The 15,194-nt window shown below is 48.1% G+C and overlaps 1 protein-coding gene across 2 annotated transcripts in view; it reads left to right on the forward strand.

Moving 5' to 3' along the window:
• The window catches only part of CLDN10 (claudin 10), a 65,405-nt gene that overhangs the window by 47,022 nt on the left and 3,189 nt on the right, over window positions 1-15,194 (forward strand). Inside the window, exons 1-3 of one of the 2 annotated variants that reach the window (XM_037377760.1) lie at window positions 2,849-3,111; window positions 9,420-9,581; window positions 9,746-9,827. In XM_037377760.1, the coding sequence (XP_037233657.1) occupies window positions 2,892-3,111; window positions 9,420-9,581; window positions 9,746-9,827 (464 nt within the window). In that variant the 5' untranslated portion in view covers window positions 2,849-2,891. Of the gene's footprint in view, window positions 1-2,848; window positions 3,112-9,419; window positions 9,582-9,745; window positions 9,828-15,194 lie in introns of those variants that run through there. The other variant, XM_037377761.1, reaches the window with a different exon arrangement.

Here is a 15,194-nt window from a genome sequence, read left to right on the forward strand (position 1 = left end):
TTCATGTCCAGAAAAAAATAACAGGAATCAGTCCCACAGCGGTCTGAGCATCTTAAATAAATAAATTCCCGAGTCATAGCTTGTCCCAAAACACAGGAACAAGAAACAAAGCAAAGGCCAAGTCTTTCACTCTACTACACAAGTTAAAAATAGCTAAGAAAGCCAAGTAAGCAAAGCCACAGCCAGAGCTTTGGTAGCAGGAAAAGAGAGGCTGAAGGGAGTTATAGACATGTCTTCACATGGGTATGAAGTTCCTACCACAGCGATGGGGAGAAAAGGGGCCATTATTTTCTGGAAAATTGTAAGCTGGAAGATGTGTAATTTAAGCTCATGACAGAGGGACTTGCAGATGCACCAGAGAGAGGAACTGAAGATGTAACAAGGGGAGAAACACAGCCTCACAGATGAATGTTTTCCAATGTCTAATCCCTGCAGATCCCAGCCAACACAAAGAAAATGCCATGGGGAAACCGTATCTCTTGCAACTTCCCTTACACTTCAACCTGAAGTGAATACTCAGCCATGCACAATGTCACTTGGGGGTTACACTACCACAGGTTAGATCAGAAGCTCATCATCTTACTTTGATTTTAGATGAGAAAGACAGTAACAACCGGATGAGTAATGCAAACATCCTCAGAAGCAGCAATGTCAGGAGCAGAAAAAGACAAGCCTTTCCCTGAAGCTGAAGTGACTCTGGTCCTCACATATGCTGAGGCCACTTTACATCATTCTGGATAAAATGTGGTTTACAAGGGAATGAACATTTTAAACCAGCCCTGCTTGAAGGGTCCTTACTGACAGGCAGAGAGTGGGTTTGAGGTGGAATTAATCTCGTCTGTCCTAAGCCACCTGCATGGGCTCTCCCTGAAGCCCCTGGCAGCAGGGACACATGGATCCACACTGCAGCTGAAGTCCAGCTCTGCTGAAAACTTCACAACACAGCGATCTGGGACAGCAGAACTGGTTATCAAACAGCCCGAGCCCGCAGCAGCTTCAGCAGGGTCACCCACCCAGCCTGCCCCTTCCACAGCCCCTGACTGTGTGTCAGGAACCTCCTCTTCCTCCTCCCTCTTCCCCGGGGTTCAGGCTCAGACCTAGAAGTCCTCAGGCCATGCTCCTATCCTTCAACGCTCACTCCAGCCCTCTGGTTATAGTGTGGCAGCACGCTGAAAGCTGCCGTGGGCCCTGGCCAAAATTTGCCCAGACACTAGTCCTGGGGTTCCACAAGCTTTACACCAAACAAAGCGGCTTCATCACCAAGAGAACAGGCGAGCTCCCCACATCAAGAAAACACGATGACCCAGACTTGGACTCCAGTCTCCCACCCCCGACTGGATTCGATCCCAGCTGATAGCTGCTTGGATCGACCTAGCTTTCCACCATCAAGAGAAACCCAGTCTTCAAGACCTCAAAGTGCTATGATGAGGGAAAATATTCAAAAAACCTTTTCTTTTTTAATCCTTTCCATTGCCATGCCCTGCTATAAATAGATCATAATGTCTTGTAGACGAGACTTGGATCTACAGCCATGCCCCTACTCTTTGACCCAGAAGCACTTCTCTGTGCCCCAAAGTGGGCTCTGGCTGCAGCCTGACACCACGGCAGAGTGCAGCTCACCCACATCGAGACCCTTTCACCCTCTTTTCCCTCCAGGGGAGAGGACGCCTCGGCAGGGAGGCTGAGCGGGAGCTGTAGCACACTCTGCGAATGCTGCCGGGCAAACAAGCCCACTGCCTGCTCCCCCCTTCTCCCTCTTCCCTGCTGGTGCCTCTGCGGGTCACCCGCGTGTCAAGGGGTACCAAGGAGGCAGAGAGCGGGCAAAGAGCCATGGCATCGGTAAACGCAGCTGCATACCCCATTTTATCCTGCTGGGGCATTAGCAAATCAACAAACAGCCCGTTCCCACTGAGCTCTGACAGGCGTCCAAGGGTACACCTCACTAGCTGTTTGGTTTAGTTGTTTTTTAATGTCTGTAAGGTGACTGCATCCGGGTTTGTGTCCACACAGCAAAACCAAAGAGCATTCATCAGAAGAACGGTGATGTAAATGTGGCTTCTTATCCTCCAGTGATTGCCCGTCTGGCAAAAAGGTTTAGAAATTGTAACAATAGTTTTGAAATAAATAGGAGGAAAGTAAAGACCGGCAGTGTACTTTCCACATCAATGGCAAATATATTACTGGTGTGGAAAGCAAACAGCTTCGAACAAGAGGAGAAGCCGTGGTTGATAACCACCCCCGTGAGCTGCAGGCTCGAGTGCCAGCGCATCAAGACCAGGGTAGAAACCCCAGGTCCATCCCCTCACACGGCAAAACCAGCTGTCAGAGGCCGCGCCGCCTGCGGCCGGGCAGCAAGGGGAGCCCAGCTGAGATTCGGGGGATTAAACCCCCCTCGCCGCCTATTTCCGAGCTTACCTCCCGTGTGAACGCGGAGCGCCCGGTGTGGGCGGCACACCGCGAGCAGGTCCTCACCCCCCGCCCCCTCCCCGGGCAAGGCTGTTTGCGGGGGCGGGGGGCGCCTCCTGCGTGCAGGATGCGCAAACCTGACCCAGCGCTAAGGAGGGACCCGCCGCGCTGCGGCCGCCCCCCCGCACCGCTCACCGGCGGGGGACGGGGACGTCGGTTTGCCTTCGGGTCCCGTTACTGCACGCCCGGGGCGGGCGGCAGAGCTGCCCCCTCCCGACCCGAGCGGCCGGGGGGACCCCGGGGGGACCCCGGGGGCGGGGCGGGGCGGGGCGGGGGCGGCCCCGGGGGCGCGGGCAGGTCCCTCCGCAGCTGGGGCCGCCCCCGCCCCGCCGCGCCCCGCCCGCCCGCCCGCCGCCGGGACTCCGCCGCCGCGGCTCCGCGCCGCCCGCCCGCCGCCCGCCCGCTGCCTGCCTGCCGCCGGGCCCATGGCGAGCACGTCGGCGGAGATCATCGCCTTCCTGCTGACCATCTCGGGCTGGGTGCTGGTCTCCTCTACGCTGCCCACCGACTACTGGAAAGTGTCCACCATCGACGGCACGGTCATCACCACCGCCACCTTCTGGGCCAACCTCTGGAAGACCTGCGTGACCGACTCCACCGGCGTCTCCAACTGCAAGGACTTCCCATCCATGCTGGCGCTGGACGGTCAGGCTCCCGCCGACCCCCATCCCACCCACCCACACCCCCCGCCCCCGCGCCGGCCCGGGGCTCCGGGGCTCCTCCCGGGCGGGGCCCGGAGCCGGCGGGGCCGGGCGATGCCCCCGGCGGGGCTGGCGGGCGGGGGGCGGCGGGGGCGCCCCCGCGGGCTCGTGGGCAGGTGCCTGGGTGTCCGTGGTGGCCCCTCTGGCTTTCCCTCCCTCCCTCGCCTCCCCCCCCCCCCCCCCCCCCCCCCCCGCCCCGAAGGCTCCGTGCGTGTGGATTTGACACAAGAAGAATGCGGGCAGATTTTTCTTGCTGATTAATTTTCCGACTGTCGTGACATTCCACTTTTTTGTGGTTTTGCCAGCCATGCTACAGTCGGTGGAGAAGAACAAGCCGTGGCGTCGTTTTGTTTTAATTTATGTTCCTTTGCTTTTTCTTTTTGCTGAGCAGTTATTAACTCGGATGTAATTGCTTCATTGATAAATGACAGTGTAAAAGCTTGGGGCGGTGAGGGATGCGCAGGTATGGCGAAGTGATGCAGAGCTCAGCCTGGGTTTAGGCGGTGTTATTTTGAAGCAAAGCTGAGAGTTTTGCTGTAGGGCCTGAAACCAGAGGCTGCCTTGGGGCTGCGCTTCTTCCCTGGTTAAGGGCTGCTTCCCTGGTTAAGGGGAAAGTGGCTTGCCCTTTTGGGAAGCCCTGCTGGGAAACTGGGTCTCTGCAGGAAAGGTTTGCAACTAAACTTTTGGTTGATAAGTCTGCGCTGATGATGGCTGGGAGAAACAAGGGAAAGTGAAGGTCATGCGGGTTTATGGGCTCAGGAGTGACTGTAAAGGAAGGAAGAAAAGGTTTTTAAAATTATGGCACCTTTTCCAAGTTTTTATAGTCATAAACAAATGCAATATACAGTGTTCCAGTGGCTTTGATACAAAAAAATTTTAATAAATCAGGCCTATTGTTCACGCTCTGGCCAGGTACTCCCTTTGCACTGGAGTCTGAGAGTGGATTTTGCTGTGAAAGGTTTGTTTGAAAGGAAAAGAAAGTCTGTTAATCAAATTACTAACAGAGATGAATGTTATCATCACAGGGATTAATGTTATCATGAAGCTAATTAATACCACTATCAGAAAACCTTTAACCTCTGTTTGTACAAAGGACTAAAAAGAGGTAATGCAGGCAGCCCTTAAGCATCACTGTTGCAGGATGCTTCCCTTGGATGGAGAAGTACCATTCCCCAAACCTTCTTTTGAGCCAGCCCCGTGGTGGCGGGGGGGTTTGCCAGTTCCTCCAAAGGGCTGGGAGGCCGGGCTGGTCTCAGTTGGCATCAGTCACCCTGTCACCCTATGGCCAAGTGTAGCAGCTGAGAACGTGGTTTCCAGGCTGAGGCAAGGAGCTGTGGTCTGTGTGCAGGTGGGCATGGAGCGATTGCCAGTGTGTAACCTTTTGGATCCACCAAAATTTAGCTGTTCTTTTAGTTCTGCATTAATCTGTTTTCAGAGTGAGAAAAGCATAGTTACAAACAAGGTGTGCAGAACTGGGAACACTTAAAATTCCGAAAAGAAGAGACTTGACAGCAAAGCCCTTACCACCCCTTCCTCCAAACACTGGTGTGTTGAGATGTGGTGTGTTGGGTAATGTGTTCTACTTGCCCAAGGAATGAGTTTCTGAGGCACCTTGTGCGCAGTGAAGCAGCCATCAGAGCACTAACGCATTTTGGACAGAAATGAATCTGCAATGCATGTCTGGAAGGGCCTTATCCCCTCCTCCTGGCCAGACTGTTTGTCAGTAGTGGAAGTGGAAGGTTCTTGGCATCAGTGTTTCTCAATAACATCTCTAATACGCTGTGGGGCCAGGTCCTGGTGTCCAGGCACAATGTGAACGAAGGGCAGGCTGGAGAGAAACACCATCCGCACAGCATGGGCTAGGCAAGCTGGGAGGGGGCGGAGGGGCAGCCACCGCAGTCAGAGGTGCTCTCCACAGCTGGCCGAGCCCAGACTCCCCTCCTTGTGGTTACGGGCTCTGCTGGAACCCGTTAGTGTCTAACAGTGGGTTAGACATCCTCTTCTCACCCTAACCCTTCCCCTTCCCCGGTGCAGGAGTGTACCTCAGGGTTGCGGTACGTCACACATCACTTTGGAGGATTCGTGTGTCAGCACTAACGCAAATCTGCCTTGGCCCCCGAGTAGCCTCTCCCTTCCCTCCTTTCTCTCTTTGCACAGGCTTGCAAAGCTGGATCCCATTCCCTGTGATCAGGAGCACGGGAACTTCCTCACTCCATCCTCAGGTGGGGGTCTCAGAAGACACAAAAAAGGACAGATCTGGCTTCCCATTGTCCCTGAAGAGTTTGTGAGCAGAAACAATAACCCTATAGAGATATATGTAGTGGTAACATGTTGCTCTCCTCAAAACGCTAGGGCAGGACTGGGAAATTACTAGAAATACTGTTGTTGTCCCAGGGAAAGGTGGCTCCGTTCCCCTCCTTCACACAGCTGGAGAGAATTTGCCTGGCAGAGCAGCTCCTGCTCTATGGCAATGCGTTTTTGTCAAATCAGAAACCTCGGAGTTGTGTTGGATTTCTTGTCTAGAGAGACTCCTCAGGTCTGCCAGAGGTTCAGAGGCAACACGAGGGGGTAAGAAGTCGGGGTGTCACCATGCCAGTTGCTGGGTCTCTCCTCTGGCGTGCAGGAGAAGCGCTTCCTTCTTCAGAAGCGGTGTTGCAGTTTGGGTCAGGAGTGATCCAGAGGTGGGTCCCTCTTACCCTTGATTTGGTTTGCACCATGGAGTGGTCTTGGACTGTGTTCCCCGGATTGCTGTGAGGTGGCATGGCCGCAGGGCTGCCCCGATGGCTTTCAGCCCATCGCTCCACACGAGTGGCTGCCAGAAAAAATTGCATGCAATGCCCTTCCACATTTATGCATTCCTGTGCAAGAAATCAATTGGGCCAGCCCTTGTTAAGGGCTCAGCCCCACATTCTGTATGCAAGCAAAAATATTCTTGCTGTCTGTGGGACTTTTGTGTGCTACCACTCGTAGGTAGAACCTTAGTGATGAAACCACCGCCCAAAAGAGGATGTATCGGTTTCCCTCTTTCCAACGGTGGATCCGATGACCTTTTGCTAGAACAGAGCTGAACAAAAATTTACTCATGAGTTAAAAGAGGGTATTAGAGCTTAGAAAAACATACAAAAGCAATGGGTGTGTACTTTTGGAAGGAATCTGTGCTGTATCCGTAAGGCAACCTCTTCCACTTCACGTGATGCAAACTGCAAGATGCCACCAGAGGCACTTATTGTGAAAGTGACAATCCCCAGAACTTTGCATATTTTTTTTCTGAGTGTCATATGATATGAATATATGAATTCCTCCTAACTCTTCATGAGCATGAGAAGCAAGCGTGGGGGCAATGAGGCAAAAAAGATGAAGATCTAACAAGATTAATTTGAATGCAAGACAAAACACATTTGTTTAAAAAAAACGCACCTTGAAATAGGTTTCTCTTGGAATGCTGCTAAACATGACTTTATAAGTAATGGATGTTTGTCTGCTTGTCTGTTTAAAACACATGGCTTTTTGTTGCTTGGGAGCTTCATTTGGTTAATACGTACATGACAAGCTCCCTACAGGAGTTGGTGCAAATACAGAAAATAAATGTTTGGAAAAGGGACAGTTTTTGATCTTGAGTGGAGGAGTGTGGAGAAATAGGCAGCTCCCCTTCACACTTCTCTGCGTTATAACCCTTGGTAAGCAATATAATGTTCTTGCTTTCCTGCTTTCTAGCAAGCCAAGAAAAAGTTTAATTACTCCTACAGCCAAGTGTTATGCATCGTTTTAACTGAGGATCCAGATAATAGGAGGCTGGATTTGGTGAAAAGGTTAATTTCATCCTTTCACGCATCCTAATGCTCCAGTCAGCCTAGTGGGACTAACTGAGTCTTTTGCTCTTCCATGTTACTGGTGTCAATTGTGATTTTCTTTTTTTCTCGTATATTTTGTTTTAAAAATGTGTGCCAGTTGGATGATTACACAGTCTTCTGCTTTTCCACGTTATTGGGTGTAGATTGTGGGTGGTTTTGGTATATTTAGTTTTTAAAATATGTGCCAGTTGGGTGATTGCTGTGGTGAACTGAAACAAGTCCCCCTGTGGTTGGCCGGCCCAATTCGGTGAAATATTTAGTGAGGAAGGTTATTCATTCAGCAGAGCTGAGCAGTCCCCCAGCTCATGCTGTTTATAATTGAAAATGATTTCTGGGTGAGTTAATTATTTCTTGCTGTCTCACTACCCTCTAACCCTCTACCTATTCTAAAACTGTGTATTGACCTTCAGGAATAGCTGAATTTCAGCCCTGTGGTTCCTAGCATATGCTGGTTATATTGGTTGGGGTGAATATTTACTGTTTCTCCTAGGAGGTTCAGACATAAATAAAAGTTTAGAGGACCTCCGGGTAAATATGTTCATGGTTCAGCACTTTAATGTGTCAATTAGCTACTAACAGTGTCAATAAATTGGACCTGTCAAAAATAATAGCTTCCTTGCCAGTTTTCATCTCCTGCTTTTTACCTGTGTGCTACAAGAAATACATTACACACAAGTAAAAGTAGTAAAAGCCAATTTTTCTGTGCCTATAGCAAAAATTAACAAAGCAAGCCTGCTTTCTTCAGACCTGGGTCTTGCACAAATGTGACTTTCTTATATTCCAACATGCGAGTCGTACAACGCTTACAGTTATTTCATTGATTATTGTATTTCTTTAGCAGACGGGTTACAGAAGCATGTTGCAAATGGAAGAGGGCTGTATGTGTGCCAGCAGGTGTAGGTAAATGCCAGCAGGTTGCACTCACAGACGTGCAGCACAGCACCTAAGCTCGATAGGACTGATAAAATGGGGTGTTAGGAGCTACAAATCGCCTCTTGTGAGCTGCTTGTTACACCAAGCTATGATTCAATGGGGTTTTTTTAAACGTTGTTCAAAGACAGAGTGGTCGTCCTGGAGCTGATATGCCTCCAGCAGCGGCTAAAGTGGGCAGCAGTAAGGAGAACAGAAGATGGCCAAGCATCCTTTGTGGCCATCTGCAGCTCAAGAACCTGCCGGCCAGACACAGATTTCTCTTTAATGAATGTATCTAGTCTCTTTTTGAATCCCTGTAAACTTTTAGCATCCACATATCCTGTGGAAAGGAGTTCCACAGCTTCATTACATGAACAAGTGCATTTTTTGTATTGAATCTGCTCCCTTCTGGTTTCATTAGATGTCTTCTAGTTCCTGTTTTAATATATTAATCTCCTATATATTAAAGACTTCTATGCAGGGGTGGTTTTTTTTTGGTTTGTTTATTTGTTATTGCATAAAATTTGGTGTAATAGGCAATGAAAACATGGTTTAGCTTTCAGCATTTCCACCCACTGGAGATCAAAGCGAAAGGAATGAATACCCTAACAGTGGCAGTACATTTTCACTTTAAATGAGCAGTAACAACAGGTTATGAAGAAAAATATGTTGTGATGGTTATTCAGCTGTGTAAGATTGCAGTGTTCCACCCTCTACACAGTGATATGAGATTATCAGTCTTTCAATTACAAGATAGTCTCAGAAGAGAGAAGAGGCCAAGCAACCCATTGTCCTGCTGAAAGTTCCTGGATGAGGGAGGTCCAGCTCAGAGCAGTCTCAGCCAGCACATCAAAATTGTATGTGGATAAAGCCAGCCACAAGTCGTTACTCCAGGCCTAAATACAGCAGTGATTTGTTTTATATCAAAGGGCTACTGCTGTCCATAAAGCTGAGCAGGTGTTTGACTTCCCTGCAGAATGGGGGTCTTCTTGCTGGATCTGAATCAAATTGGTGGCATGTCCAGGCAGGGCCAGGACCCCAGCCACGGTCAGTGCTGCCAACCTGCTGTCAGTCATGTGGCATCTGCAACACACATGCACAACGTGACTGACATGTAAGTCTTGCTTTGTGTGCACAGAGTGGCTCTGCAACCTGGGACAGCCACTGCGCAGACCACATGGAGTTGCTCTTCAAAACCTCATGGGTACAACCTCTTGCAGATACTGTGCCCAATACCGTGCGATTGTTCTTTGCAGCCCTGAATGCCGTTCATAGTATGTTTCTTATAAGCTGGGCTCAGGTGATGATGCCCTGTGGAGGGTGTACATCATCTAGAAGAATACGCTCGATGGTAAGGTGACATTACTCCAGCCAAGGTCGGACTGAGTTGGCAACAGTGAATGCCTAACGCTGTGCAGAGGGAGAGGAACTACAGCAAAACCTGTTGTGATCCCAGTTCTCACAGTAGTCTCACTCTTTCTCACTGCAGGTTACATCCAAGCCTGTAGAGGACTGATGATCTCTGCTGTCTGCCTGGGCTTCTTCGGTGCTGTTTTCGGACTGGTTGGGATGAAGTGTACAAAAGTTGGAGGCTCCGATCAGACTAAAGCAAAAATAGCTTGTTTAGCTGGACTGATTTTCATACTTTCTGGTAAATATACTTTATTTCTCTAAGTTTGCATATTTGAAGTCATACCAGAGCTGCTTCTTTTCTGCAGAAATCCGTGCACAATTCTCCATGACTTCACTGGCTTCAGGGTCAGGCCCAAAGCTCTTCTGCTGGTTCCACTGAATGGTTTGTCTTATGCTTTTCAGGGTTGTGCTCTATGACTAGTTGTTCCCTGTATGCAAACAGGATTACGTCTGAGTTCTTTGATCCTTCTTTTGTTGCACAAAAGTAAGTACTTTCCTATACCCATAAATCTTTCAAAGAAGTAGACCTTAAGTTTCATACTGCGCACCAGAGCCCATTTAGACAGAGAGCAGGCGCTTCTTGTGTTGGGTGGAGAAGGAGAGTGGGCTGCAGTTTTATTTAATAATTTTTTCCAACTGGAGTAACCGTGTGCTGAAATCCGCTGAGCGAACCCCTTCCTGTACAGCGGTTGCTCTGTACTCTTTGCGCCCAGGCTTACTGCGGCTTGGCAGGGCTCTGCCCCGCTTGCTGCAGAGCAGACAGGGTTCATCAGGAGCGAAGCTTGTGTGTATGTGTGTCAGAGATGCAGCAAAAGGATCGCACAAGGCAGAGGTGCCCGTTAGGCACATCGTTCGATGGGAAAGGAAGAAAATGATTTCCTTAAGCTTTTGATAGAAGGTGGTTTCCATAAAGGTGTCGAGCCTTGAGTCCTCTTGAAGAGAGGCCTCTGCAGCTCTGTGCACCTTTTGCTGACAGATTTTCAAATCCAGGTGCTGAAATTTGGGTTGTAGGCCTTACCATAACCTGTGATCTTATAAGCACTAACATGAATGCTGTGACTATACTTGTGATTAAATTTAAGGGAGCGTTTGTAGAATTGCAGGATCCATACCTGGAGTAATGAGCATCCCTAAAGACTCACTTTAAAGCTGTGCAAATTCTCAGGATCTACAACAGCAGCAATTCACGGACCAGTGCTTGGATTTTGGGTTCATGTCTTAACTACCAAATCTTGAAAATGTTGGCTGCAAGTTGTAGCATCATAGAATTTCCTGGTTTGGCCTCTTACACAACATAAAGTTAACTTTCAAGGCAGGGATTTCAAAGTTTTCTTCGTGGTGATTCCAGCATTGGGTAAACATTTCCCTGAGACCCAAGTAAGGGCTCAGTAAGGAACCCCAAGCCTTTCTGTTTCTCCTTGATAGAAAGAAAATAGCCTGAATAAATAACATTAACTGGATCCACATTTGCAGTCGGGCTGATGCTGTTCTCCTGTCTTGAAAACAAGTTCATACTTGTTTTCTCCATAGTTCTGCTATAGTTTCTGCTTGTTTGACACGGTGAGGACAAGATTGAAAAGCCTCCAAAGGAAACAAGAATGTGAGGTACTGTGAAGAAAACGGAGCCTGGCTATACAGCCAGATGTTAATTATTCACCAGGCTTACTGTTCCTAGTGAAAAATATTGTGGTTGTTGTGAGAAGTCCCTTTCCTACTGTATTCCTATGCTCCTCTGCGGCAAAAGAACAGGCAGACCACCCAGTGGAATTTTACTGTGAGGGAATAAGAAATTCAGCTTAAATGTTGAAATAAAGGTAGTAACACATCCTCTGCAGAAATCACCTTTTTCCCTGAACAACCAGCATAGCTCAGCTGTGGGCATATGTCATCACAGCTGCAAAGATAAAGGCAGAGGGGAAAAACCAGAAGCTGTGATTTGAGTTGTACAGGGTGTTTGCATCTCATGCAGTGACCTTGCATCAGATTAAGCTAATGGTGGCATTTGACTCCTTTCTCTCTCAACCATTGTAAAATATGTTGGAGCTATGTATTTCATTGCTGTCTGTGAACTCTTCCTTTGATATGCATTGTAGAAGCATTTAATATGCTTTGGTGCAGTATTGTGGAAATCTGGTATTGGCTCTTCACTGAGAGGGTTGCAGCCTTCCACCTTTTACCGAACCTTTCTCTCCTGAAGTTATTCTGGTGGTGTCAAAGACAGGCTTGAGATACTGTTAGTGGAAGACAAATGATAAGAGATGTTTAGCATCATCTCAGCCATCAGGATTTTCCTCCAGCCTTCTGCATTTGGAAAAGGCACCCTGACTATGTATGGGTGCAGGAAGAATCAGAGACCTGCCCTCAAGCTGTTGCCTAAGAGACTTCTGGTTTGAATTATGCACCTTACTTGTTGTAGTCAGAGTCCAACTCAGTCAGCCTCACACGGGGCACCAATTGTTGCAGCACAAACAAACCAGTAGGCTACAACAAGGCTTTTACCATCGGTCAGATTCTGCTGTCTGGGCTGTATCTCCTTCCTCCAGAGGTCAGACCACACTGCTCCTCCTCCATCCAACCCCCTCTCCCACCATCCTCAGGGCTATTTAACCACTTAGCGGGACGAGCTACAGCTGCACATCGTCCATGTCAATCAACCCACCGCTCTGAGGCAAGGCCACAGCTGCGTGTTAGCAATGCTGATCAACCCACTGCCTCCATTCCTCTACACTTACCAAAGAACGACAGGCACCACAGGGACACCCTAAAACCCGCCTTAGAAAGAAATCTTAGGCTGGACTTTATGTCCCAATGCAATAGTTAGCACTGCCAATTTAAAACAGCTCCAAAGGAATTGATTGTTTGACCCTATGTACTAACACACTCAGAGTCTTGGGGACAGCACGGGACGCCTTGCTGCGTACAGCCAAAATGGATTTTTTTTTTTCTTCAGACACCTCTAATAGGGGAAAATCTGTGCTTCTGTTTTGCTGTCTTGCTGACAGTGCTCCCACAGCTTCTCTTAGGAAACTTATTTTGTCACTTTACTACTTTTAATTAAAATAAAACCACAACCCTCTTATCGTTTTTATCCTTTTTGCCCCTTGCCACAGTTTGAACTCTGTAATCACGATCATTCTTAGTGATGAACAGGGTTAGTTTATCCAAGCTGTCTGCCTAACTTCCCATTCTCTTTTTTAGGGAATTGTTTCCTTCAGCTTTCCTGGCTCTGAACGGACTGTGCATAGTTCACATAGGCACTCTTTCCACTGTCCCGCTCTTACATTTGATTCTATTTTTCATTTTCAAAGAATCATAAGATTCATAGGTCTTATTTATGACTCATTGAAGTCATAAGACATTCAACTTGTGTATTTCCCTTGCCTAGCTGTGCTGATTCGGTAGGCAGGCAGGTAGGTTTACATATGCTGACATCCAGTCGGCCACTGAAGCTTCCACTGGTTTGGCTGGAAGTTTACTTCGTGGTCCTAATGCATGTAACAAATAGAATATTGTTCTTATATGCTGATATTCTTTATTTCACTGAATTCTGCCTCCCTGTCTCAAAGCAAAAAATCTGCTTTCAGCCTGCTTGGTCAGAATCGTTGAAGGTGGCTTTCAGTTCTCTGCAGCTGAATTCTTGTAGTCCTCAGCAGTTACCACCTCTTAAGCCTCTTCATCAATGTTCCGCTCCCCCCTGAGCTGCCAGCGATCTCTAATCAGATTGATTTCCCTGGCTGGAGACCGTGGATACGTGGCCACAGACTTTGGAGAGTGGCTGCTTTGGTTCTTGCAACCAAGAATTGTAAGAACAGAAGAGTGTGTTTCCTGCAAACATTTCAATGATAAAAGAGGGAAAGGAAAACCAGCAAGTGCAGAAATTTCATCTAAAAAAGCCTATCATCTTTTTTTTCTTTTTTTTTCCCCTGGAGGTACCAATGTATGTAAGTTTTTACTTACATATGGTGAGGTTTTTTACATACTGGATTTTGATAAGAGGTTAGAGCTGGCTTTCTAAACGCTGAAAAGATGGATTGGGTAAAATCCAGGAAGCCACACAGGCTGATATGCCATTGAAAATTTGAAATTTTCCTCATGAACACCAGTGTAAATCAGAAAGTTTTTTTTAAGATGTGGAGGAGAGACCAATTAGGCCAGCTCTGCCACTCATTAACCTAGCGGTGTGGCAGTCACCCGAGAAGGGTCCATACATGCAATCTGGTTATACATGTTGCAGTAACAAATGTTGCTTGAAAAGTACAGGCAGTCCCAAGGACAAAGGCTGGAGCCCATGTCTTCTTTCCCAACTCGAGGCAACACTCGGGTAACCCTTTTCTACCCAATTAAACCCAATGAAATATTGATTTCTTTCCTGTACAACTTCCAGAGGGGAGGTGGGGATTGGCCTCCTCTCTTTCACACTAGCCTCTGGGCTACCCTTTCATGGTGTTAGATGGAAATGTGGAAACGAACTTGTTTTCCACTTTCTAGGCAAATGGTCTTGGCAAGTAAGTTGTTACCACAGCAGCAGCCTTCCTGGGTCTTGGTCCAGCTGTGTTCTTCAGCACCATGGGGGTGCGCTGACGTTTGTGGGTAGCCTGGCCCTGGTCCCTGTGCCTTAGGTGTGCTCTGGCAGTACCTGCAGGGATGGAGAGACCCCCCAGGAGGGGGCTTAGCTCATTTCAAAGTTAGTCACTTCAGTCTGCCTTTACAGCTCATGAAAAGAGGTGCCTTGAGGGTGCTTTACAAGTGCACTTTGTATGTCTTGCGTGTTGACTCCAGCAGGATCTGGGATCCTAGGTGATGAGCTCAGCTGTAGATGTCTGCTTGCACTCAGAGAACCCCGAGTCCTTAAACAGACAGAAATCTGCTCAAGTCCTCGGAAAGCTGTAGCACATGGTTGGAAATGTGAGCATAGCTAGAATTAAAGCTTTACAGGTTTGGCAGATTTTGAAGTCAAACAGGGCTGGGTGCAGAGTTTTCCTGGGTGAAAGGCAGCAGAACTATGGTTTCCAGCAGCTTAATTTCAGGGTTGGGTGGCAAAGTCCCACACTGAGTATGGAGATGTTTGGGGGAATCTGATGCTTTTTTAGTGAGGGATGATAAATAAAAACTCTGTTTAGGTTATGTGAATGGAAAATGAAAAAGAAGCTACAGCAGTAGCAGGGCCACAGAGAGTCCTGTGCAAAGTGTCCTACCTCTGAGCTCTGGTGTCTCCCATCTCTTTTTGGCAGTACCTCCGCAAGTCAGACATTACTTGAGCCTTAGTGTCCGTAGCATCTGGCACTGATATCCTCAGTGTGGTTTTTAATCCCTGTGACTTTTTTTTTTTTAAATCTGTGCTTTACATCTGTCTAGAATCTCAAGAAAACGTGGAAAAGTGCTATGTTGTTCTCCAGCCAGTGTTCACCCCCTTGTAAGCTGTTACAGAAGCTGCCGTGTTGTTCTCTGGGTGTCTGGGCTCACAGGCAATTTTTGAGTGTTTTTGCAGTGTCGCCTTCGTAAAGGTACCAGTTCTGTAGAACAGCTTACAGGTGTTTTTGGGTTACATATTCCAGCTAATGTGAAATTGGGATCCGTTCACACGGGAGCATTCGGAACGGGCTGAGCAGTACGCAGCTGCAAAGTCTTTCAGTTGTAGAAGCAGGCTGGCAGGCAGAGGTTGCAGTTCAGCTGCCTCACCAGAATTTACAATAAATAAACTTAATAAAAAAGGCTTGAACAGCTTAGCCACCTGACTGGTAACTGCAGCTGGAGGCGGGAGAGGGGCCTGTGTTTGCAGCTCAGGAGGAGCTTGTCAGTCAGGAGGAGATAAAGGTTTCCTCAAGGAGGAACTGGAGCAGAGAAGAGGGAG

Source organism: Falco rusticolus, chromosome 2 (genome assembly GCF_015220075.1).
Source record: "Falco rusticolus isolate bFalRus1 chromosome 2, bFalRus1.pri, whole genome shotgun sequence".
In the NCBI taxonomy this organism is placed as follows: domain Eukaryota; kingdom Metazoa; phylum Chordata; class Aves; order Falconiformes; family Falconidae; genus Falco; species Falco rusticolus.